General features: G+C 44.3%; 1 protein-coding gene across 8 annotated transcripts in view; it reads right to left on the bottom strand.

Annotated features, from left to right (window-relative positions):
- Positions 1-23,743, bottom strand: part of KIAA1549L (KIAA1549 like) — a 293,593-nt gene that overhangs the window by 92,934 nt on the left and 176,916 nt on the right. For all 8 annotated transcript variants that reach the window (XM_035262322.3, XM_054240744.2, XM_035262326.3 and 5 more), the window contains 4 exons: positions 19,330-19,492; positions 17,618-17,677; positions 10,826-10,977; positions 5,561-5,732 (listed from right to left, as the gene is read on the bottom strand). In XM_035262322.3, the coding sequence (XP_035118213.2) occupies positions 5,561-5,732; positions 10,826-10,977; positions 17,618-17,677; positions 19,330-19,492 (547 nt within the window). The remainder of the gene's footprint in view (positions 1-5,560; positions 5,733-10,825; positions 10,978-17,617; positions 17,678-19,329; positions 19,493-23,743) is intronic.

Here is a 23,743-nt window from a genome sequence, read left to right as displayed (position 1 = left end):
GATGATTACAGGCACCCACCACCATGCCCAGTTAAATTTTTTTATTTTTAGTAGAGATGGGGTTTCTCCATGTTATCCAGGCTGGTCTCGAACTCCTGACCTCAGGTGATCCACCCACCTCAGCCTCCCAAAGTGCTGGGATTATAAGTGTGAGCCACTGCGTCCAGCCAAGTAGCATTTTTTGAGATAAATGTCTGGTGGTAACATAAAGCAAACCACTTTCTGCTCTGGTATGCTTCTCCTTGGGGGGAATTTTCCCTGTTCTGTCAGCTGGATAACAGCTCCGAAGTGCCTCTCACTCCAGACCCTGCAAATGGACCAGATGAAAACCTCCAGCTGCTTCTGTGAAGTCAAATGCTGCCTTGACACCCAGAGGTGATGGGGTGAGTCACATGGGCACTGCATGCTCCAGTCTTGGCCCTAGAATTAGTCATTTAGAAGGCTCTGGAACACACAGAATGCAAACACTCTCCCTTCAGAGAGACAAAGTATTCAACACTGTGACTCTCTATTCAAAGTCCTGACCTCAGATGAACATTGTAGGCTGATTTTGAAACTAGTGAGAGAAAATGAGATTTTAAAGATCTCTGCCCTCTTCTTCACTGGCCTTATTTTCGTCCTCATCTGCTCCAGGGGTGGATATATTTCCCAGAGGACATCCTCTTGCTTTCCTCTTCATCTGCTAGCTACGTTCCTTCCCCAAGCATTCACATTTTCCCCAGGATTTTAATTCTAATCTCTATCCACAGAATTCTCAGTCTATAGTGTTACCTTAAATCTCTCTCTGGAGGTCTAGGCTTGAATTCCCAACACCTTTCCTAACCTCCATAGGATATCTATCCTATGAGCACTCCTGATATGCCATCAGCACCCCCAATATCCTATCAGCACTCCATTGGTATCCCAGCAACACCCTACAATATCCCACTGGCAGCCCCATGATATGTATCATTATCCCCTTTAACTCAGCACAGCTCAATCAATTACCTTCTGCCTTGTATAATGCCTCTCCTCTCCTCTCCAGTCCCCTTTCCATCTCCATCAGTTGCACCCTCTTCTCTGTATCATATGGGTTCTCAACCTTCAAATCTCCTTTCCTCTTCATTCCTCTCCTAAAGTCCTCCAGCGTCACCGATAAAGGAGAGATTCAGCTGCCACTTACTATGTGTTTAACAGGTGCCCCAGGACTGCACCAAGCCCTTTCTAGGCAATAATTATCTCTTTTAATCTCCTAGGTAGCTCTATTAGGGAGGTGTTTTTTATATCACCATTTTACAGATGGGGAAAATGATGGTCAGAGAGGCTAATCAACCTGACCCCAAGTTACATAACTAGAAAATGGAAGAGCAGGGCCTGGGCCTGGATTACCTTTTATCAAAGGCTCTTCCCTCGACTGCTATGGTGTCTCCTAATCACATGCCTCTCTTGGCACCTAGCAGAGGCATCTGGTGAAGGGCGGCTCCTTTGCCTTCATAAGAATAGAACCAGGAAGGAACAGAAGCTAGATCTTCTAAGATGAGTGAGATGCAGTACCTGCTTTTAAGGAGCTCATGAAGGAGAGAGACAAAACAACTGTTATAGCCCAATGTGAGGTGGGCAATGGGAGCTCCTGGAACTAAGGGAGACGAAAGGCTGTGCCTTGGGGGCCAGGGGAGGTTTCAAGGAAGAGGGATCCTGCAGGATGAAACCCCCTGCGTCACCTTAGATATGAAGGAGAGAAATGGAGGCCACATAGCTGGAAATGCAGCCTAGGACCAGGCTATGAAGATTCCTGAATGCTTGCTGAGTGCACCTGCTGTGAAGACAGAAGTTTGGATTTGATTCTGTTAATGACAGGGAGCCAGCAAGTATTTTTTTTTTAAAGTGGAGTCAATGTAACATCAGAATCCATGTTTTATTACAATGACTCTAATTACAGTGTGGAAGGCACATTAACGGGAGGGTGAGTCATTTGGGAAGCTACTGCCATGGTCCAAGTGGGAGAGAATGATGGGATGGAAAAAAGGAAATGGATTTGTGAGTGACCATGGAAGGGAACTGAGAGGACTGAGTGGATTTGAAGGACACAAAGGAGTGAGGTTAGAAGGCTCAGCGGTGACAGCCTTGGAGACTGGCAGAACAGGGTTTGAATCTCGGCTCTCTGAGTGACAGCTGAGCCTCAAGGCCATCCCTCACCTCCCAGACTCTCAGTCCCAAAATGCTCCATGAGTCTAATCTGATAGGATCGCGCTCTTGTGTACTGGCCCCGATCCCATCTACTGCTCCCCATCAACTGCCACTAGCAAAGTCCCTTAGCCTCAACAGATTCTCCTGACACTCCATTCACCTGTGCTCTCCATGAAGCCAGCTCTCCTTCTAATGCCCGTTCCAAGTACCTCAAGGCCTGGGGTAGCCTCGAGGAGTGAAAGAAGAGAATCTTGGCTAAAAATGTCATTTTGAGAATAAGAGTACAGAGAGTAACTGTCACAGAACTGTCACAGAAAAGACAGGCCAAAGTAGCAGATGGCTGGAACAGAAGAAGTGTTAGGAAAGAATACTGAGCCAGGTGCATAAATCTCCAGGGAGTGATGGGGGCCTCTTGGGGCCCTGAGGTGACTGCAGTGAGGAAGGGGGAGCTTCAAAGGAACTGGGATTGAAAAAAAGAGAAGGGGTAAGGAGAGGGCTAAGGGGCCAAGAGGGCTAAGGAGAAGCAGAGCCCTGCCTGCCAGTCTTCCAGCACTTCCTGGGCAGTTTGCTCTGCCATTCTCTGTGTGTATTACCGCACCCCGGCTCAAATCCACCCTACACACCTTGCTCTCAGCTGCCAACTTCACTTCACTATGCCCAAGAGAGCAGAAACAATCAGAGACAGCATCTGCAAGCTTCTATACCATGTGTCCCCTGTACTCCACTTTCCCCTCATTGCAAAGGATCAGCTGTCCCTGCAGACCCCTCCACCTGTGCACCAGGTCCCACTGCCACATTCATTTACAGAGTTTGCACCTACCATTCCTGCCTCTCTCTTCTGCGTAGTCAGCTTCTCCCTCTCCATTATAGCATCCCTTCAATATTCAAGCACATGCCAATTCTAGCTTTCTAGCTTTTGTTTGGGTTCTCAATGACTGGGACACCATAGAGCCCCTCCAACAATGGTCCCCGATTTCCTCCCCTTTGCTCTCACTACTTCCCCACCTTGTTCTTCTTCTCAGCCCCTCTGGTTGCAAAACCACTCCTGCTAAGGTCACAACCTCCAATCCCCTTTATCTCTACGCTATCATGCTCTGCCTCTCAGGAATATAAATCAACACAGTAGCACCTTCCCTTCTTCCCATGAGATCTGCTGTCCTTGCTTGTTTTCTGAACCCCACGCTCTCCTCCCATCTCCCCAGCTGCTCCTGGTCAGTGTCCTTTGCTCGCTCTTGCTCTTCCCACATGAGAATTCCCCAGGGCTCTCTTTTCTCTCTAGCTAAACCCACCTGGTTATTCTCACCTATTTCCTTAGCTCTAACTGTCACCTATATGTTGATAGCTCCTGAGTTTACGTCTTCCGAGATCCACGTGGATGTCTAGTAGACATCTCACACCTAAGATGTCTACAGCGAAACTTTCAGTTCCATCTCCCCGTTTCCATTCCAACCCCACTTTTCCTCTTCCACCTGCACTTCGGTATCTCAACAAACGGCACCACAACCAAAGCTCATGCCAGCACCTAGGAGTCACCCTTGATTCCTCTGAGCCCCACCGCCTTCCCCTGCTACACACAGAATCATTATCTGGCACCATTGGCTCTGTCCCCTGAAATATCCCCAATCCATTCACTTCTCTGAGTGTCCACTTTTAGCACTTTCAGCTCTCACCTGGGAACCTGCAGTGGTTTTCACTCCTTTCCTCTACTATTTATTCCCTACCTGGAGAGAAGGAGAAAGAGCTGAGAACAGAACACTCGGAGTCCACATAAGAGGATGTGGCAAAACAGATGAAGTAAGCTGTTGAGCAAGATGAGGACAGAGCCCACAGGGAGGGAAGGGGAGAGGTGCAAAGGAAGAGAATCTTGGTTAAAACCATCATTTTGGAAAACAAGATTGCAGAGAGTGACCACTGTCATTCCTAGACAAAGTTGTATCTGTGAGGATGTGCTGGCTGAGCAAGACAATACAAGATCTGGATTATCACCCTGGAAGCAAAAGTAAACTGGATGAAAGCAAGAGCTGAGCAGGAGAGGAAGACCACGAGCCAGGTGTCGGAACTTGGGGAGCACGGATATCAGCTAGGAAAGCAAACCCATGGGAGATGACCTTTCCTGCCTTCCATGCTCAGTGTGATGCCAAATACTAACATTTCTACCACCCAATCTCTCACCCTCATACCCTCTCCCCTTTTCCCACTTTCTTTATAGCTTTTGTTTGGATTCCCAATGCCTGGGACACCATAGAGCCTTCTCACTGGTCCTGCCACATCCTGTCTCCTCCCATCCTAGACACTGCTGACCTAGTTAAGCTTCCTAAAAATGGGCAGTTCCAATGATATTACTCCTTAGTTCAGAAATCTTCAACAGCACCCCACTGCTGATCTGAGTGTGTACTATCTCCTTCTCTGTCATTCAAGGCCTTAGTCTCCCAATCAATATACCTTTCCAATTCCATTAACTCCTCCATGGGTGTCGACACCTCAGGCAATCTCAACTCATTTTTCAAGCATACCTGGTACTTTTCACCTCCATTCGTTTGCTCATGCTGCTCTCTCATTCTGGAATACGCACCCCCTGTTCTCCCTCTGCTGAAATCTTCCAGTGTCACATAGTTAGGAACACAGGTTCAAAGTCAGACAAATCTGGATTCATATCCTGGCTACCTAAGCACTTGTATTGTGATGCCAGGCAGGTTATTTCCTTTTTCTTAACCTTGGTTTCCTTTCCTACAGTTTAGATCTGAGTAAACACTGCCCCAATGAGAATAGAAAGTGAGAAAACCTAGGTGAAGTAACTAGCATAGTAGCTGCCACAGGGGAAGGTATTCCAAGAGCCAGCTATTATTCTTAACACCCTTCCTCTGCTCACTGCTTCCAGATGCCCCTTCGAAGCAAAGCCTCCCTCTGCTGACCCCGCATCACACACTACCTTCTTGCAGCACTTTTCTGTGTTATGTGCCATTGCACCTGCATTAACTCTTCCCAATTCTGAAGGGCAGCAGCCAAGTCTCACCCACTTCCATACATCCTCCAGCACTAAGCAACTTCATGTAGAACTCTAGAAATGTTTGTTGAATCAAATGATCTCTAAATCCCCTGGCATACAAAAATAATCTCAGTTGTGATTTTCATAAGCTGTTCACTAGATTATGCTAAGGAGGAAGGGTGGGTAGGACTTGGGGGCAAAGTCATATCATTACCATACTTCCAATATCCAAAGCATATCCCTTATCGCATCAAACAACACAGAAACAAAGCCAACTGATTTACGAACCTTCCAGAATGCAAATATGTTTAGCTCTGAGACCATCACCATAAGTTTGGGGAATCATTTTGATTTTCAGGAAACATTTAATGGCATTAAAAAGACTGAAGAAAAAGACCATCTCCTTACGGTCAGCTTGCAGAAGGACAACGTGATGCAGGGTCAAGGCCATCCTTTGGGAGTCAATGGTGCTCAGGATCTTGGCAGCTGCGGTCCCCAGCAAAGGCTTGCCATTGTACAGGGTGTAGTAAGTCAGCTCCGCTGGGTCCTTCGGGCCTGGCACACGCTGCATCTTCACCATCTTTCAGAAAAAGAGAGGCCGGGTGTTTACAGAGCATCTTGTATCGACCCTGCAATCACCCAGGTGATCAGCAGATGTTCCTCTCACGACTGCTGAAGTCTTCTGTGGCTAGGCGCCAACCTCTGCATACCTCCCTATATCCAGTCTCTCAAGAAGCCTGCTCTCGCTGGAGCAGGAAACTGGGAGGAGAAAAAAGGGTTCGAAAAATATGAACATCTGGAAAGAACAGTTTGCAGTTGGAGAAGAAAACACAGGACAGTGATGTCGCCCAGCATCCACGGAACACTGGCCTCATTTGAAAATAGGCCTCTGCATTTAATTCAGGGCATGTTAGGTTATTCTCAAACAAGACTGTTAATTTCAAATATCTGTAATTGCCAGAGAGGGGGAAAAGTTAACTTAGACATCTGCAATTCAAAAGATCTCTGATAAAAGCACTTCTTAGAAACCCAATGTTCTTTTTCTAAAATACTGGCTGTGCTTTTTATTTCTTTTTAAACTCTAAAAGGTATAAATATTCCCTACAGGAAAACTTTAAAATATGTAAAAGCATCAAGAAATAAAGTAAAAACTATCTGTAATCCTTCTATCACAAGCTAATTACTGTTGCCATGATAGAGTATTTCCTTCCATTCTTTTTTTCCCACACAAACCTTTTCCTTAACAGTTTACAAAATTATTTATCATAGTCTATATACAATATCTTGCAATTTTTACTTGCATTTTAAAGAAGCTTAAATATAACAAAAGCATAAATGTTTATTTTTACATAACATTCTCATGCATATCTCATAAACTTATTTAAAGAATCCTTTATTGGCCAGGTGTGGTAGCTCATGCCTGTAATCCCAGCACTTTGGGAGGCCAAGGTGGGTGGATCATGAGGTCAGGAGTTCAAGATCAGCCTGGCCAAGATGGTGAAACCCTGTCTCTACTAAAAATACAAAAAATTAGCCAGTCATGGTGGCAGGTACCTGTAATCCCAGCTACTTGGGAGGCTAAGGCAGAGAATTGCTTGAACCCAGGAGGCAGAGGGTGCAATGAGCCAAGATCATGCCACTGCACTCCAGCCTGGGCAACAGAGTGAGACTCCATCTCAAAAAAAAAAAAAAAAAAGAATCCTTTATATTAAACATTTAGATTGTTCCTAATTTTTTACCTGCTGTAATTAACAACTGATAATAATAAATACTAAAACGTAAGTTTTACTACCCACATAGCATTCTACCATATGTATGCCTGGTAAATTTAACTAAAACCCTTGATTATTGAATATTTAGGTTATCAACTTTTTGCTGTTATAATTGACAAATGATAAATATTACAGTTTTTTCCGAAGTTTATATTACAGATTGTGAGTTTCACAGGATATTAAAAGATATTACAAAAATGTTGATAGAAACATTGTTTATAATAGTAAAAAGACTAAAAATTCACAAGTTGTTAATAATAGATTGGATAATGAGCTACTGCATACTCACACGATGAAATACTATAGTGTAGTGGTGAAAATGAATGAACTATAGCTATTTGTATCATTATGGATGAATACAAAAGCCTGATGTTGAGCAAAAGGAACAAAATATAAAGTTCAAAATTAAGCAAAACTATAATACATGTGTGGATGGTAAAATCTATACAAAAAATACAGGAATTATTTAATACAAAATTTGGATTCACTCTCAACTCTGAAGGGAGGGAAGGGAGTACAATCAGAGAAAACACATAAATGGTTTTGGGATAAGGTAAGGATAATGTTCTTACCCTTTGCGTTGTGGATTATTTTTATTAGCGTCATTTAAACTCTGTGTCTTTCTTTTCTTTTCTTTTTTGAGTGAGAGTCTTGCTCTGTCGCCAGGTGCCAGGCTGGAGTGCAGTGGCACAACCTCGGCTCACCGCAATCTCCGCCTCCTGGGTTCAAGCAATTCTCCTGCCTCAGCCTCCTGAGTAGCTGGGACTACAGGCGCATGCCACCACGCCCAACTAATTTTTGTATTTTTTAGTAGAGACAGGGTTTCACCATGTTGGCCAGGATGACCTCGATTTCTTGACCTCGTGATCCGCTTGCCTTGGCCTGTGTCTTTCTTATACTGTTTTGTAGGTATGTTATACATAGCAATTAGAAAGCAGATATTACTACAACCCAACAGAAAATGGACAAAAGATCTGATCAGACACTTCACAAAAGAAGAACTCTGAATAACCAATAAACAGATTAAAAAATGCTCAATGGGGAAATTCAAACTGAAACCACAAGAGACCACTCTATAGCCACCAGAATGGCTAAAGTAAGAACCGACAACACCAAGTGTTGATGAGGAAGTGAAACAACTGGAACACCTGTCTGTTTGGTGAGAGTGCAAATGGTGCAACCACTTTGGAGAAAGGTCTGACGGTTCCCTATAGAACTAATGTACACCAACCCTGTGAACCAGCAATTCCAGCCTACACACCTAAGATGAGTGAAAGCATGTGGCCACCAAAGGACTTGTGTACACAGCAGCCTTGTTTAATAGCTACAAACTGGAAAAGCCCAGGTGTACATCCATCGAATGGATAAGCTCTAGTATATTCATACAAGAGAATATTATTCAGCAAAAAAAAAATTTTTTTTTGAATGTACTTGAGATAAATTTCTAGGAGTCAGTTTGTGATCATCTAAAACATTCTGGTCTAAATTCCTTACTTTCCCTCCAGAAAAGTCAAACCCAATTGCTCTGTTTGAAAGCGCTCTTTTCACTGCATCCTCATCCATATTGGATTGTAGCATTTACTAATCTTTGGTAGGTGAAACCAGTATCTTGTGGTAGTTAAAACTTGCCTTACTTTGGTTACAAATTAAGTCAAATATTTAAAAATTTTTAGTGGTCACATATGTTTCCTCTTAGGCCTCAATTTTTCCAATATGTCGACTAGAGAAATATCTTTAGATTCTAGACAGTTAAATCTCCATATTCATGAAGGTAGCTCATCTTTTAAAATGATCTAAGCCCAGAAGAAAGGCCTCAGGGTAGAATTATATTGTAAGACATGTAGAGTGAATTTTGGGGGGGAAACTTGGGCATGTTATTCCTTTTCCTAGTGGGAAAGGAGGTGCGGAAAGTGTTAGTACAATCCAGTAGAAGGTGAATGACTATTCACTATCTAATAGCTGCTCCCAACTTCAACTTAATAGCAAATTCTTCTTGCAAAGATTTATTTAAGGATATGTTACAAGGTGATCTACAGCCTCTGTAAATTAGGGATTTGCAGAAATAAACCCCCACCTGCTTCCCTCAGACTTTCCAGGCAGCTAAAGCTGAGCTCTTAGAAGAAATGAGAGAAAGAACACATTTCTGAGCCCTTTAGCATGCAAAATGTGTTAGGGTTCTTAGGTTTTACAAATAACACCAGGGTTGTAGAGTGGCCCCTTATCCCTCTTTGGCTGATGCAAATCCCAGTTCCCAGTTATCTGAGCACCAGGGCTTTCTTCTTGTCATTTGGAAGAGTGGAAATTATAGAGCTCTCATGGAACCTACAAAGGAGAAATCACAAATCTGACATGCAAATTTAACCATCACTTTACCTCGTGATACAGTCATCCCAGACCACAAAGACTTTTAGAACCAAAGCAACATCCAATAGGACAAAGGGCCAAATTCACTAAGTGCGAATGGAGGGACCTGGAGTCTCCTTTAGGGGCATGATGATGACTCATGCAGGGAAGTACGTTCATTAAGATGGGTTGTCTATACTTTCAAGATTGCCTGGGGACCGGATTTGCACAGAGACTATGCTGATGGCTGCAATTTCCTTTGAAATGCTTACTCAAAGACAACGTGATACTATGCATGTATGCTGTGGTTCAGTTACACCCTAGATGTGGTCAATCATCAATCAGGGGTTCACATGCCTGGGGTAGTCTGCTAGATTCCAGTTAGGAAGTCCCAACTCCAGAGGCAGCTATCAGGAGGGCTTCTCTAATTTTACATCATGCTCAACAGAGCTTTGTTAATTAGCACAACAAATGTTGGACATGAGTTCTCAGTGGTGATAGTGCAAGTCAAGATAGGCAGACTGGCTAGAATATGCCAGAGGCCCCCAGTCTCGCAGGAACTGGCTAAAGGATCTAGAGAGGTTTAGAATCTCTCCTCCTGGGGATAGCTACTGCCTTGACTGGGTTCCCTCAGAAGCAGACACTGAGAAGAGCTGAGTGTTTCCAGTTTATCTGAGAGGTGCAAGGAACTAGCAGGAGGCTGAGGAGGTAATACAGCAATGGGAAGGAGCCTACAAGGGGTGTGTTATTAAGCAGTGATGCAGTGCATGACTAAAGCTTAATTCTATAAGAAAGTTCTGAAAATTATCTAAAACATACATTTCAGAATTCTCCCAGCCAAGACGTGAGAGAGCCGGGGTATTTATACCCCTATCACTGGTAATTCCCAGGCACTTTCAGCCAGCACGGCATGGGCAAAGCAGGTTTTGGTGTCTCAAAAGCAGCCCTCTGAAAAAGATTCAGAGGCTGCCTGTTGGAACTCCATCTGGCATGCACAGAAATGGTAAGGGGATGTGGGATGGACACAACTAGTGTCTGCTAAATTCCTCCAGCCTAAATCTCTATGTGATCAGGTGTCCACTATAAGCTTGGAAGGGTCTGTTTATTGAAACTGACTATATACAGGTAACAGAATCCTGTCTCTGGAATAATGGTTCATCTGCCATTCAGAGGAATGAAGGTGAGCAAGTCTAAAAGGACAGAGACCTGGGACTTCATTGAGCTTACTGAATAAGCTGATGATGAGTCTGTCCTTGCTTACCAAGAACTTTTTGTTTCAAAAATATTGCCTGAGTGTAGATTTTGTACTGAGATTTCCTTTTGTTATACCCAGTTAGTGACAATGTCTGAGGAGCAGCTAACTCTCACCCTCCTTCATGTTTTTGATGGTTATTACCATCAAGTCTCAAAACCTAAGAAGAGCGTTGATAAAACAGCTTAGTCAGTTTGCAGCATAGATGCTCCTCTGTGCATATTGACTTATTTAGTCTCAGGAAGCACATTCCCCCGTCTCCACCCTCAGTTATTAGAAAACCCCAGTGTCTCTGCATACACCCACCTGCACGGTGTAGCTTCCCAGGGTGGTGGCCCGTTTAAACCGCCGGCCTTGCTGCTGGGACATCATGAAGAGCTGGGCCAGGCGCTGCTCCATGACCCGGGCGAAACTCTGGTTGTGCAGGCCCACCAGCGAATTGTCCACGCCCTGCAGCACTGTGGATGCAGAAGGCAGAGGAGAGGCTGAGAAGGCAGGCTGCCTGCCAATTCAGTAAGCACAAGTACCACTGACCCTGCACAGGCCACCAAGGGCCACTGCGACCTACCTCATGTTGGGGCTTTGCCAACCTTACCTCACTTCATCTTTGCAACAGCCCCATGACAATCATTATCCACATGTTATAGATGCTGAAAAGATTAAGTGACTTGTCTGAGTTCACACAGCTAATAACCAGCAGAGTCAGGGTCCAAACCCAAGCCAAACTGTATAACTCCAGAGCCTGGGCCCTGTTCCTCTGTGAGCTGTGGCATCATTAATACTATTGTGCTTAACCCAAACATCACTTAAGATGATGATCAGTGTTACTAGAAGTCCACATGGGAACACGGCAGAGCCGCAGGTGTGTGTAATGGGTATTTTTGCTGGTTTCCACTCAAGGTCTGGCTCAGGACTATTGCTGTTTTATTTTGCCTTCTCAACAGCCTTGCTGAGGAATCTGAGCTCCATCTGCAACTTGATCCTTTATATCTGGGCAGACTACCCTGTTCAGTGCCCTCATCTCTGCCTCCTCTATGGGGTCCTTTGAGTGCCCACCCCAAAGCTACCCAGGCCCCCAGGTGCTCTCTCATTCAAGAAAAGGACAGTTGAATGGAAAGAGTGGGCTGTCTCTTTTTTTTTGAGACGGCGTTTCGCTGCTGTTACCCAGGCTGGAGTGCAATGGTGCAATCTCGGCTCGCCGCAACCTCCGCCTTCTGGGTTCAAGCAATTCTCCTGCCTCAGCCTCCCAAGTAGCTGGGATTACAGGCGTGCACCACCATGCCCAGCTAATTTTTGTATTTTTAGTAGAGACAGGGTTTCACCTTGTTGACCAGGATGGTCTCGATCTCTTGACCTCGTGATCCGCCCACCTCGGCTGTCTCTTATGGCACTTGCCAGTTCAGGACATCAGGCAAGCCACTGGCCCTCTCTGAGTCCAAGTCCCTCTCTATAAAAAGGCAATGAGTACACATCACAGCCCACATAAGCCCAATGAGCTCTAGGGTTTAAAGGAGACAGGATATGCAAAGCAGCTAAGAACAGTGCCTGCTGTGAGGAAGATAAAGGGAACACCCTTCTTCCCCATCCTTTCTCCACCGCTAGGTCTCATCTATACCGCAGTCAACAGGTAAGGCATGAATGACAGTTGCAGCCATGGTGGGTGCAGGGAGGAGGGTTTTCATGGCCACTAGGGATGTTCTAGGACTGCTGTGTTCACTTACTATGAGGGCAACTCCCTTTTTCTGTCTACCCCCAAAGTCCAGTCCTTGTTCCACATCCCTTGGGAAACATACTTCACCCTAAACACACAAAGGCTTTCTTCAAACCCAGTCATGCTTAAAAGTAAAAATGCTAAAAGCAAATCTCATTTTCTTAAAAAGACCAAAACTTGGAAGGGCTGGAAATATGGACTTTTCATTTAACATAGTTTCTTCTACCAGATCCTATCCAAGGATCATCGATACCATCCATTTACCAGGATATGGAAATAGATTGGAGGTGAAGAACGTGTTGTAGTTATGGCATCTAGTACAACAGGGGGTTACCAGCTGCCAACACTAATGATCGCATTCCAGACAAGCCCAGATCACTGGCGACAACAGATACAGAGAATGATGTTTAAATATTTCAAGGAAGAAAGCAAACCCACAGCCATAAATACCAAATAATCCCCCTGGATAGTATAAAGCAGCTCTCTCTCTCTAGGGCCCTTGTGAGACACTCCCAGCTCATGTATCAGCCAAATTCCTGCAAATTCTTAAAACAAAGACTTGTGCTATTCCTACTGCGTCAGGTCCCAGAGGACCCCCTGGAATCCCCCACGACACAGTTATCAGACCAAGGAAGGGCTGGCCCACCTCTTTGCCCCAGACAGAAAAGCCCACGTACTTGCTGGTTCAAAGACGGCCCCTTTAGCAAAATGACAGATCAAATAACTTCTAAGTTGTCCTCTCCTGACCACTGGCCAAGACTAAGAGAGGGGACACAGGACAGTCAAGAGGTATCATTGGGGATTATTTTATGGGAATCTCAGTGATGCTTCAAGGGCAGACATCAAGTAAAGGGAACAGTCAAAAGCCTCCCGGGGACAAAAAAAGTTCTGGAAATAGCACTGGCAGTTGTACAATACTGTGAATATACCTGATGCCACTAAATTGTATGCTTAAAAATGTTCAAAATGGTAACTTTTATGTTAGGTGTATTTTACAATAAAATTATTTTCTCTTTTCTTTAGAGACAGGGTCTCTCTCTGTTGCCCAGGCTGGAATGCAGTGGCAGGATCATGGCTCACTGCAGCCTAGACCTCCTGGGCTCAAGCAGTCCTCTAGCCTCAGCCTTCAAGTAGCCAGGACTACAGGCATGAACCACCACATCAGCTTTTTTTTTTTTTTTGGAGAGATCAGGTCTCACTATGTTGCACAGACTGGTCTCAACTCCTGGGCTCAAGCAATCCTCCCATCTCAGCCTCCCAAAGTGTTGAGATTACAGGTGAGAGCCACCATACCCAACAAATAAAAACTTTTTGGGAAAAAAAAAAAAGCCTCAAGGGAAGTGCCAGAGGCTGTGGGAACCTCCCACAGAGTTACAAAGGATCAACTGGACAATCTCCACAGCTTCATCGCCACTCTTTACAAAGAGAATGTGTCCTTAGAGGGCAGCTAGGGAAGAGCTGGCCTTGGAGACAGGGCCCTGAGTTTGCAAACTGGCTTCCCCTTCCCGAGTGTCTCAGGCAAGTTGCTGAGTTTCTTTACGCCTCAGTTCCTCATCTGAAAACACAGGGATCATAATCTACTACTGACTGTGTCACTGCTAAGAAAAGATAATTCAATAAAAATTCCTTCTAGCCTGGTGCTATCCTAAGGCCCTTGAGGGAACGCCAAAAAACGGCAGCTGCTATTGTTACAACGTGCCCCTTCTTGCTAAACACATCCTTACCAGAGGAAGAAAATACCTGCAAAGCACAGAATGGGGTCCCAGGACATGGCTCCTACCCCTTCCCCTGAAAAATGTGGCAGGCTCTGGCTCCCTAACCCTCTCTGTCCACTGGGAAGGCAGCAGAAAGGGGTGTGCATCCCTCTCTCTCACAGACACAGAAACCACAGAACCACAGAAGCTCAGATCTAGCACAGATGACCAGGAAGACAGCAGCTCCCTAGCACATCAGCCAGGGCCCTGGCCCTGGAGCCTTGGCCACCACTGACTCAGCTTAGAGGAGTCGGGCACATCCCAGCTGGGTTCAAAGGAGCTTTGTCCAGAAGATTCAATGACTTTCACATTACTGTTCTCTTACTCATTCTTTACTCACAATCACACTGGGCTCTACAATTCAAGAGACTGGGCCAGGTTCAGACTTCTGTACTCAGGCTAAATTGTCTTATTTGTGGTTGGATCCTACATATTTAGCACTGAAAGAATCTTAATACTCAGCTAATACTTCTCCCTCCTCCTACAAAAGGAGAATGTGAAGTCCACGTGGCCCAAGTGGCTGGCTCAAGGACACGCTAGGTTAGAAAATGGCAGAGCTGAGACCAGAAGAAATTCTTCCTTTGCTGGGTCTGGGATATTTTGCCTCTGGTGGGTGAAATAAAGGCAGATGGATAAGCCTGAAATCAGCTCTCCCCTCTGTCGGGCAGCAATACTGAATCTGCACATTTCTATCTTGCCTCATATATACAAACCTCACTGCAGGACCCCTGAGTGGCGGGTTAGCCCCTGGGCTACCCCAGTCCTTAGTATTTTAGGCAGCAGCCCATCTGCTGCTTGTTTGGGACAGGGAGTGAGAGAGGGAATGGGAGAGGACAGAAGGAAGTTCTCTGTAAAGACAGACTTCAGGAGTCACCTTAAGCCAATGATTTTCCATCAAGAAGGGACCTACCCTCTGAGACAGGAGAAGCTGTACAGTTTGCAAAAATCTATTTAATATAAGTTTAGTTGGAAAACAGATGAAAGCATGTCAGGTTTTTATCATACAAACTACAGAAGAGAGAGATGGCTCCAAATCCTCTTGGCTGTTAGAAATGAGCAGAAGACAGAAAGCCTGTGATGCATGTCCAGGATTAAAGGCTGAATGAAACTATACTCATCTCTTAGGTCCCCATCCGCTACCCTTTTGGTAAATTATGGGGTAGTTTGGTTGGTGACTACCTAGGGGTTCAGAAGGTGGTCATGGGTCAAAGAGAAGGCAGGATGATCACCCTGAGACCTGGTTCCAGCCCCTCCCAAGCCCTAACCAACTGATCCAGCTAGCCCTAAACACAGTGATGGAAGCCGCTGTTTATTCTGAACACAAAGAGCAATAATAAGGGTTTCATACGTGAGTGGGCAGAGAACTAAATATGAGGAGAGTCCTGAAAACAAGACTCAGCATGGAGCTTTTGATTAAGGTTATGTCACCAACATAGAGGCAGGGCAAGACACGGGTAGATGAGGAAAGGATGACACAAGAGGTTAAGGGCCACCTGTGGCAAAGGCTGGATGTGTTATCATTTCATGTAAACCTTAAAGTTCATAGAAGGGAGGAATAGCTCTATATTTAAAAACACCATACCTTGTGGAGGAAACGTGATTTTGTAAATGTTACATAAGCCACTAGCTCCAAAAATGTGTTGCTGGGTTAGCACTGTTTCCCTCTTGGGCATTAACCTTGGTGGGTTGGCTTTTTTGCTCGCTTTCTTAGCAGGTAAAATAATTTCTGCACACCGATGGCTCTGCTGTGGGGGGAAAGAAATGCACTGTTCTGCAGTTTAGAAGAGTTCTCAAGCTTCATCCAGCGGGGCTGTGCAGTCCTTAGTATTTTAGGCAGCAGCCCATCTGCTGCTTGTTTGGGACAGGGAGTGAGAGGGGATGGGAGAGAACAGAAGGAAGGTTCGGAATCAGGCTGCTTACCCAGGCACATCTTCTAGGACTTACAGGATCTTTCTCCATCCTATTACAGGCTGACCTGTTTTCCCCTCCCCACTCAATTCTAATTCCTTTTTTTTTTTTTTTTTTTGAGACATGGTCTCGCTTTGTTGGCCAGGCTGGAGTGCAGTGGCATGCTCTTGGCTCACTACTACCTCTTTCTCCTGGTTTCAAGTGATTCTCCTGCCTCAAGCTCCCAAGTAGCTGGGTTACGGGCACCTACCACCAAGCTGGGCTAATATTTTTTTTGTATTTTTAGTAGAGATGGGGTTACACCATGTTTGTCAGGCTGCTCTCAAACTTCTGACCTCAAGCAATCCACCCTCCTTAGCATCCCAAAGTTTGGGGATTAGAGGCGTGAGCCACCACACCTGGTCTGTCCCCCCAAATTCCTATGTTGAAGCCCTAACCCCCAAGTACCTCAGAATGTGACTGTATTTGAAGATTGGTCCTTTTAAGAAGTAATAAAGTTAGGCTGGGTATGGTGGCTCACACCTGTAATCCCAGCACTTTGGTAGGCCAAGGCAGGCAGATTGCCTGAGGTCAGGAGTTTGAGAACAGCCTGGTCAACATGGTGAAACCCCATCTCTATTAAAAATTAAAAAAATTAGCTAGGTATGGTGGTGCTTGCCTGTAATCCCAACTACTTGGGAGGCTGAGGCAGGAGAATCACTTGAACCCAGTGGAGGCTGCAATGAACTGAGAGCACACCAATGCACTCCAGCCTGAGCCACAGGAACAACTCTGTCTCAAAAAAAAAAGAGGTAATGAAGTTAAATTAGGTCATATTGGGGGGCCCTAATTCAATATGATTGGTGTCCTTGAAAGAAGAGGAGATTGGGATACAGACAGACCCAGAGGAAAGGACAGATGAAGATGCAGCAGGAAGATGACTATCTAAACCAAGGAGAGAGGTCTCCAAAGAAGGCGATCAGACATCTAGTCTCGAGGATGGACGGCAAATAAATGCCTGCTGTTGAAGCCCCCGGTCTGCGGCACTTGGTTATGGCAGTGCCAACAGACTCATATACTTCTCCTGTTCCTCTCCTTCCTGGCTAGGCTGGTCACTTTTCCTCCTACAAACATCTGCTCTTCAGCTCTCAATCCTTGTTTCTCCAAGTCCCAAAACTACTGTCTGGCTTATGAAATACACAAAGAAGAACTTTTTTGCTGTTCCACAAAACTCCCCCGGAAAATGTCAAGCAACAAAAGAGAAAACGCCACCGGAAGAACCTGCTTCTACTTCCAAACACCCTCACTGTCAGGACATGCCAGGATGAGTGTGGGTGCGTGCAAAGAGGCTGGTACACACCCAGCCTTCCCCTCACTTTAATTTGGGGGTTGTAGGGCAGTGCAGAAAGGCCTTCCATCTGTAAACTGATCACCACTCACAGGGACATGCCCTAGACCTCCTTGGGTTAATGCTGTAACTTCTGATAGAGCCACTTTTTGCAAAGAGGAGGCCACTGAGTGAGGACTTGAAAGCTGTTTTAAATGGTTTAGCTCATATTCATCTCCATTGTGATGTCTTATCTTATCTTACTCCATTCACTTCTGCTCCTGTAGAAGTAACTTCCTGACTTAGGAGGAAAGAAAAGTGCCAATCTTATTACTGAATGGCCTGCAATTTAAAAAAAAAAAAAAGAAAGAAAGAAATCTGACAGCATGAAGAGGGGAAATAACAAAGTCAGAGATTACCTGTAATTACCCAATAGTCTCTGGTTGTTTCTGATATGTCCAGGTTGGGATATTCCAGTGCTAAAACAAACAAGAAACATACCCAATTACTTTTATAGGTTTGATTTGTTTAGTTTTATTTATTTATTTATATTTCAGGTGGGATCTTGATATTTTGCCCAGGCTGTTCTTGAACTCCTGGGCTCAAGCGGTCCTTCTGAGTAGCTGGGACTACAAGCGTGTGTTATGGTACCTGGCTTATTTGAATTTTTGTTAAGGAAAAAATAGCTAGCAGCTAATTCCTGCTTTGTGATTCTTAGGGATTCTAGGACATACGGACCAAAGCTATCTCACTGTTTAGAAAACTAAAAGACTCAGTAAAGGGCCAACTTGTAGATGGAGAGTTTTCTAGGATTTGTGAGTTTCTGCTCTTTCAGTTTTTTCATCAAAATCTTCTGTTCAAACAGAACACCTTCTTTATCAAGACCCATAGCAGGAACCTGTCTTTGCTGTAGCTTTCTCTTTAAAAATTATCTGACCATCACTAACATTGTTAGGAATGATTATCTTTTGGATGGAGTTTTTCAATGTCAAGGACTTAAGTTTAGTAGCCAAATGCTTGTAACAAAAGGTCCGTATTTGTTTACAAGTGTGGTGACGCTGGAGTTGATACATGCAAAGGGATTGGTACTATGGTTAGTGCTCAATAAATCGTAGTTGTTTTCAGAAATAAAAGAATGATAGAAAATCAAGTCTTTACATGCTGATATGTGATGTAATGCCATCATTTATGACATCATCTTTTTTCTAAAATCCAGAGTCATCTTTCCTTACTATGTGGACATTTACACAAGCTTGCCATTAAACAAAGATTAGAAAAAATTGAGTGGCTGCAGTGTACTAAGTATATTCATGCAAATTATTTTGTTTACTTACAGTAATGAAAACAACTACAGAAAGAAATTATGAGACAGTTTTGCTAATATATATTAAAAAACGAACTTGCCCAGAGATCTTGTGAAATGTAAGAATGTTTAAATTTAGGAGTTCAAACCTTTCCATCCTTTGGCTACCAAAGAAACATTTGGATACAAAATGTAGCCTTCTGCATCTTTGAAGTCTATGCCTGTTGCATGTTAATGAGATTATATAACCAAAATGTTAGAGGAAGATGAGGCCACAAGAGGCTGAGGCCACTGTGGGGATCTCAGCAAGTGAAGTCACACTGTGGACTGCAAATGAGTCACATTATGATATCTGGAGGCAGGGCCGAGCCCAAAGGTCTGGGAACATTTGCTGATGGCATCAGTGGGAGAAAAACCATAGCAACTCAGATTGTGCAGAGGACAGCTGCCCTAGCAGGCAGAATCGCAAGCTCAGAAGGCAGACTGCTTGGGTTCAAACCTCAGGCTCACTAGCTATGTGAGAGGGGGTATCTTATAAAACCTCTTGGAACTTCAGTTTTCTCCTCTGCAAAATGGGGCTAATTTTGCACCTGTCTTATAGGGCTGTTCTGAGGATTGAGATAAGAGAAATGTGAAGGATGAAAGCACCCAGCAAGTGCTTTCTTTGAGGTGCACTAAACTTCACCAATTCAACCTTAATCCATCACTTATTTTAGCTGTCACTTTATGATAAAGGAGGTCATATGTGCCCTGGTGCCATAACTGTTTGCTAAATGGAGAAAGGCCCAGGGGAAACACTGGGGTCCCTGTTGGCATGGCCATACTCACGTTCAGCAATGGTTAGTGGCGGGTAAGTGAGGTAGAATCCCACCAGCTCAGCCGAGAGCTGGGTGAGGAGGCTGCTGGCGACGGTGCCATTGAGGAATGTGCTCTGATTGCCCACGACGTACACCAAGGTGACTGCCTGGGAGGCGTTGGACGTGCTCACAATCTGAATCAATACAGGAGAAAAGGGGAAGGACACAGGCCAAATAAGACCAGGGTCTGTTCCATGGAGGCCATGGGAGGGGGAGGCTAAGCAGGAGTTGAGGGAAGGAATGAAAGGGGTTTGGGGAAACAGCAAGGAAGAGACAAGAGTAACCGTCATCATTTCTGATTGTTTGCTGCACGCCAGGCAGGAAGCTAAGGCACAAATAAGAGGACATCTTATTTAAAGTTCACCACAACCCTAGCAGCTGTAACCAGTGATAACTCCATTTCACAGGTGAGGAAACTGAGGCCCAGAACGATCAAGGGACCTGCCAGAGGTCACACAACTAATAAGGGACAGTCAGGACTCAAACCCAGGTGGTTCAACTCCAGGTCCTTAAACACTGCTATGTGTATCTTTTCCTGGACTAAATAGTCTCAGGTTACTTTTATGATTCTAAAAACATAAAATAGAGCATTGGCATGTTACATTTAAGGAGGGCTCAACTGCTCAGACAGAGAAAGCCTGAATCAAATTTTCAGGCAATTTGAAAGTTGAAAGGACCAAGAACAAACAGAGCTGATCACCAGCCTGGTCATGGGCAGACTGACAGAACCTAATTAGAAAAGGAATTCAGAGGCTGGGTGCAGTGGCTCACATCTGCAATCCCAGCACTTTTGGAGGCCAAGGAGGGCAAACCACCTGAAGTTGGAAGTTTGAGACCAGCCTAGCCGACATGGTGAAAACCTGTCTCTATTGAAAAAAATTCAAAAAACAAAAATTAGCCGGGCATGGTCATGGGTACCTGAAATCCCAGCTACTCGGGAGGCTGAGACAGGAGAATCAATTGAACCTGGGAGGTGGAGGTTGCAGTGAGCTGAAGTTGCACCAGTGCACTCCAGCCTGGGAGACAGAGCCTCTGTCTCCAAAAAAAAAAAAAAAAAGAAATCAGAAATGTAGAATATATTCTTTAGACAGCAATTCCACTTCCTCATGATCTATTAATTCAATATAGAATGTGTAAAACATCCTATGAGATGGCATGGTTTTCTTCTCACATTTTGTCTAAGCCAGTTTTTCAGTTGCTGGAAATGAAGCTTTCTGGGTCAATGTATGAACAAAAATATCCCACAGATGAGATTTGAAAAACATCATTAGAAGGAAGTTATTCAACTTGGTGAGGACTTTTTTTGTAAATTTCTGTGTTGGGTGCCTTCCCTTCCCCCTCCAGATGTGCCTGCCACCTACCCTCTCTACCCTGTCTGGTGCCCCAGGAAACAGACCCTTCTGGAGAACCCCAATGGGCTCCAAGGCCTTCAGGAGGATATGGGAGAGAGGGAGGTGAGTGAGGTCAGAGTACTGATGCCCAGGACTCTCTCCTTGTGGGGTTAAAGCTGGCTCCAGTCAGGCAGCTGAACCTTGTACCACCCTGCACTCAACCCATCGGGTCCCAACTGTTAGAGCCTTGGGTAATGTACTGCTCCTGTGGTTCCCCTGGAGCCTGCCCACTCTTCTTTCTACAAAGGCACCTTCATTTGAGTGCAGCCTTCCTTTCCTGTCAGGATACCGACTAATACCCCATCTTTCCCAGACCTTTGTGTGTTCAGACATTAATATCTCTGCCACTTTCCTTTTTAAGAAAAAAAATTTTTTACAGACTTTAAAAAATGATACGTAATATTTATCTATATGTATGTGGTACATGTGATATTTTGTTACATGCATAGAATGTGTAATGATCATGTCCGGGTTTTTAGGAAATCATTACCCAGGAAACTATCAAGAAGAGCTCTTCATTTTATTTCCCACTTTTTCCTGTAAGTGGATATTTTATAGACAGGGTCTCACTGCCCCCAAGTGAGGGTGACCTGATCACAGTTCACTGCAGCCTTGAACTCCTAGGCTTAAGCAATCCTCCCGCCTCGGCCTCCCAGATAGCTAGGACTACAGGCACACACTACCACTCCCAGCTAATCTATTTTTGTAGAGATGGGATCTCACTTTGTTGCCCAGGCTAGTCTCAAACTCCTGGGTTCAAATGATCCTCCCATCCCAGCCTCCCAAAGTGCTGGGATTACAATTGTGAGCCACCACACCCGGTCCCTTTTAAATTGTTTAATCCAGAACCTGTATTCCCATGACTAACCATAAACTGAATCAGCAGGTCTGTTTGACTCTGACTCTCTTCTCGGGAAGTATTTTTGGAACGTGGTTGAGCCTCTTTCCCAAGGCATGAATACCTGTGGCTAACCATATTCTTTCCCAAGGTACCAAAAAGAAAGGCACTTTTTTCTGAATAATTCAAAAAACTTCACTGTTACTGCCGCCCAAAAAAAACAGTAACTAAAAAAAAACCCTTTTAAATCTTTATCTCTACTGTGAACATTTTATTTTTTACCTTTCAACAAAACCAAATTCTGGCTGGGTGTGGTGGCTCATGCCAGTAACCCCAGCACTTTGGGAAACTCAGGCGGGTGGACAACTTGAGCCCAGGAGTTCAAGCCAGCCTGGGCAACACAGCAAAACCCTGTCTCTACAAAAAAAAAAAGAAAGAAAAAAAATTTGCCAAGCCTGATGTTGCACGCCTATAGTCCCAGCTACTTAGGAGACTGAGGCAGGAGGATAACCTGAGCCCAGGAGTTCGAGGCTGGAGACATGATCACGCCACTGCACTCCAGCCTAGGAGACAGTCAGACCTTGCCTCCAAAACAAAGTGAAACAAAAACCCAAATGGAGCCTGACGAAGCCTAAAAAGTGTGCAATATGGGCGCCTCTGTATATACTACACTTGACCAGTTAAATTATAACTAGTTTTTATTGTGGTAAAATGCACACATACGATTTAACCCTTTTAAGTGTATAGTTCAGTGGCATTAAGTGCATTCACACTGTTGTACAACCATCACTACCATCCATCTTTAGAACCTCTTTACCATCCCAAACAGAAACTCTATACCCACTAAACGACTCCTAATGACTCCCTCCTCACAGCCCCTGGCAGCCACCATTCTACTTTCTAGACACCTCTTAGAAGTGGAATTGCTTATTAATTTGACAGCTGTAGATACCTTTCATAAGAGAAATCATCTAGTATTTGTCCTTTTGTGGGTGGCTTATTTCACCTAGCAGAATGCCCTCAAGGTTCATCCACGTTGTAGAACGCATCAGAATTTCCTTTCTTTTTAAAATTTTTCTGCATTCCAATCATCCATTATATCCTTCCTTTTTATCTATTTATTTTTTTTGTTCTGAGACAGAGTGTCACTCTTGTCACCCACGCTGGAGTGCAATGGCATGTTCTTGGCTCATCACAACCTCCAACTCCCAGGTTCAAGTGATTTGCCTGTCTCAGCCTCCCAAGTAGCTGGGATTACAGGCGTGCACCACCATGCCTGGCTGATTTTGTATTTTTATTATAGATGGGGTTTCTCCATGTTGGTCAGGCTGCTCTCAAACTCCCAACCTCAGGTGATCCACCTGCCTCGGCCTCCCAAAGTGCTAGAATTACAGGCATGAGCCACAAGACCTGGCCTCCTTCCTTTAAAGGCTGAATAATATTCCATTGTATGTATAGATGGCATTTGATTATCCACTTATTAATTAATGGATACATGGGTTGCTTCCACCTTTTGGCTGTTGTGAATAATGCTACTATGAACATGGGTGTATAAATACCTGTTTGAGTCCCTACTTTAATTCTTTTTGGTATATACTGAGAAATCAAAGTACTGAACCATATGGTAATTCTATGTTTAGTTATTTGAGAAATCACCATGCTGCCTTCCACAGTGGATGCACTATTCAACATTCCCACTAGCAATGCACCAGGGTTCCAATTTCTCCACACCCTCCTCAACACTTAGTATTTTCCATTTTTGGAGAATAGCCATCCTAATAGCTGGGAGGAGGTATCTCATGGCTTTGATTTGCATTTCTTTAATGATTGGTGATGTAGAGCATCTTGTCATGTGCTTAAGTCATCTATATATCTTCTTTGGAGAAATGCCTATTCAAATCCTTTGCTAATGTCTTAATTGGATTGTTTGGTTTTATTATTGAGTTGTAGGTAATAGCTATACATTCTGGATATTAATTGCTTACCAGATATATGATTTGCAAATACTTTTCATTTACTCTATGAGTTGCCTTTTCACTCTGCTGGTAGTGTTTTTTGATGCACTAAAGTTTTTAATCTGGATGAAGTCTACTTTGCCAAATACACTGTGTTATGAAGTTTTCCCCCTATATTTTCCTATAAAAAATCCTATAGTT

Source organism: Callithrix jacchus, chromosome 10, assembly GCF_049354715.1.
Source record: "Callithrix jacchus isolate 240 chromosome 10, calJac240_pri, whole genome shotgun sequence".
Taxonomy (NCBI): domain Eukaryota; kingdom Metazoa; phylum Chordata; class Mammalia; order Primates; family Cebidae; genus Callithrix; species Callithrix jacchus.
This window is presented reverse-complemented; position numbering and strand designations above follow the sequence as displayed.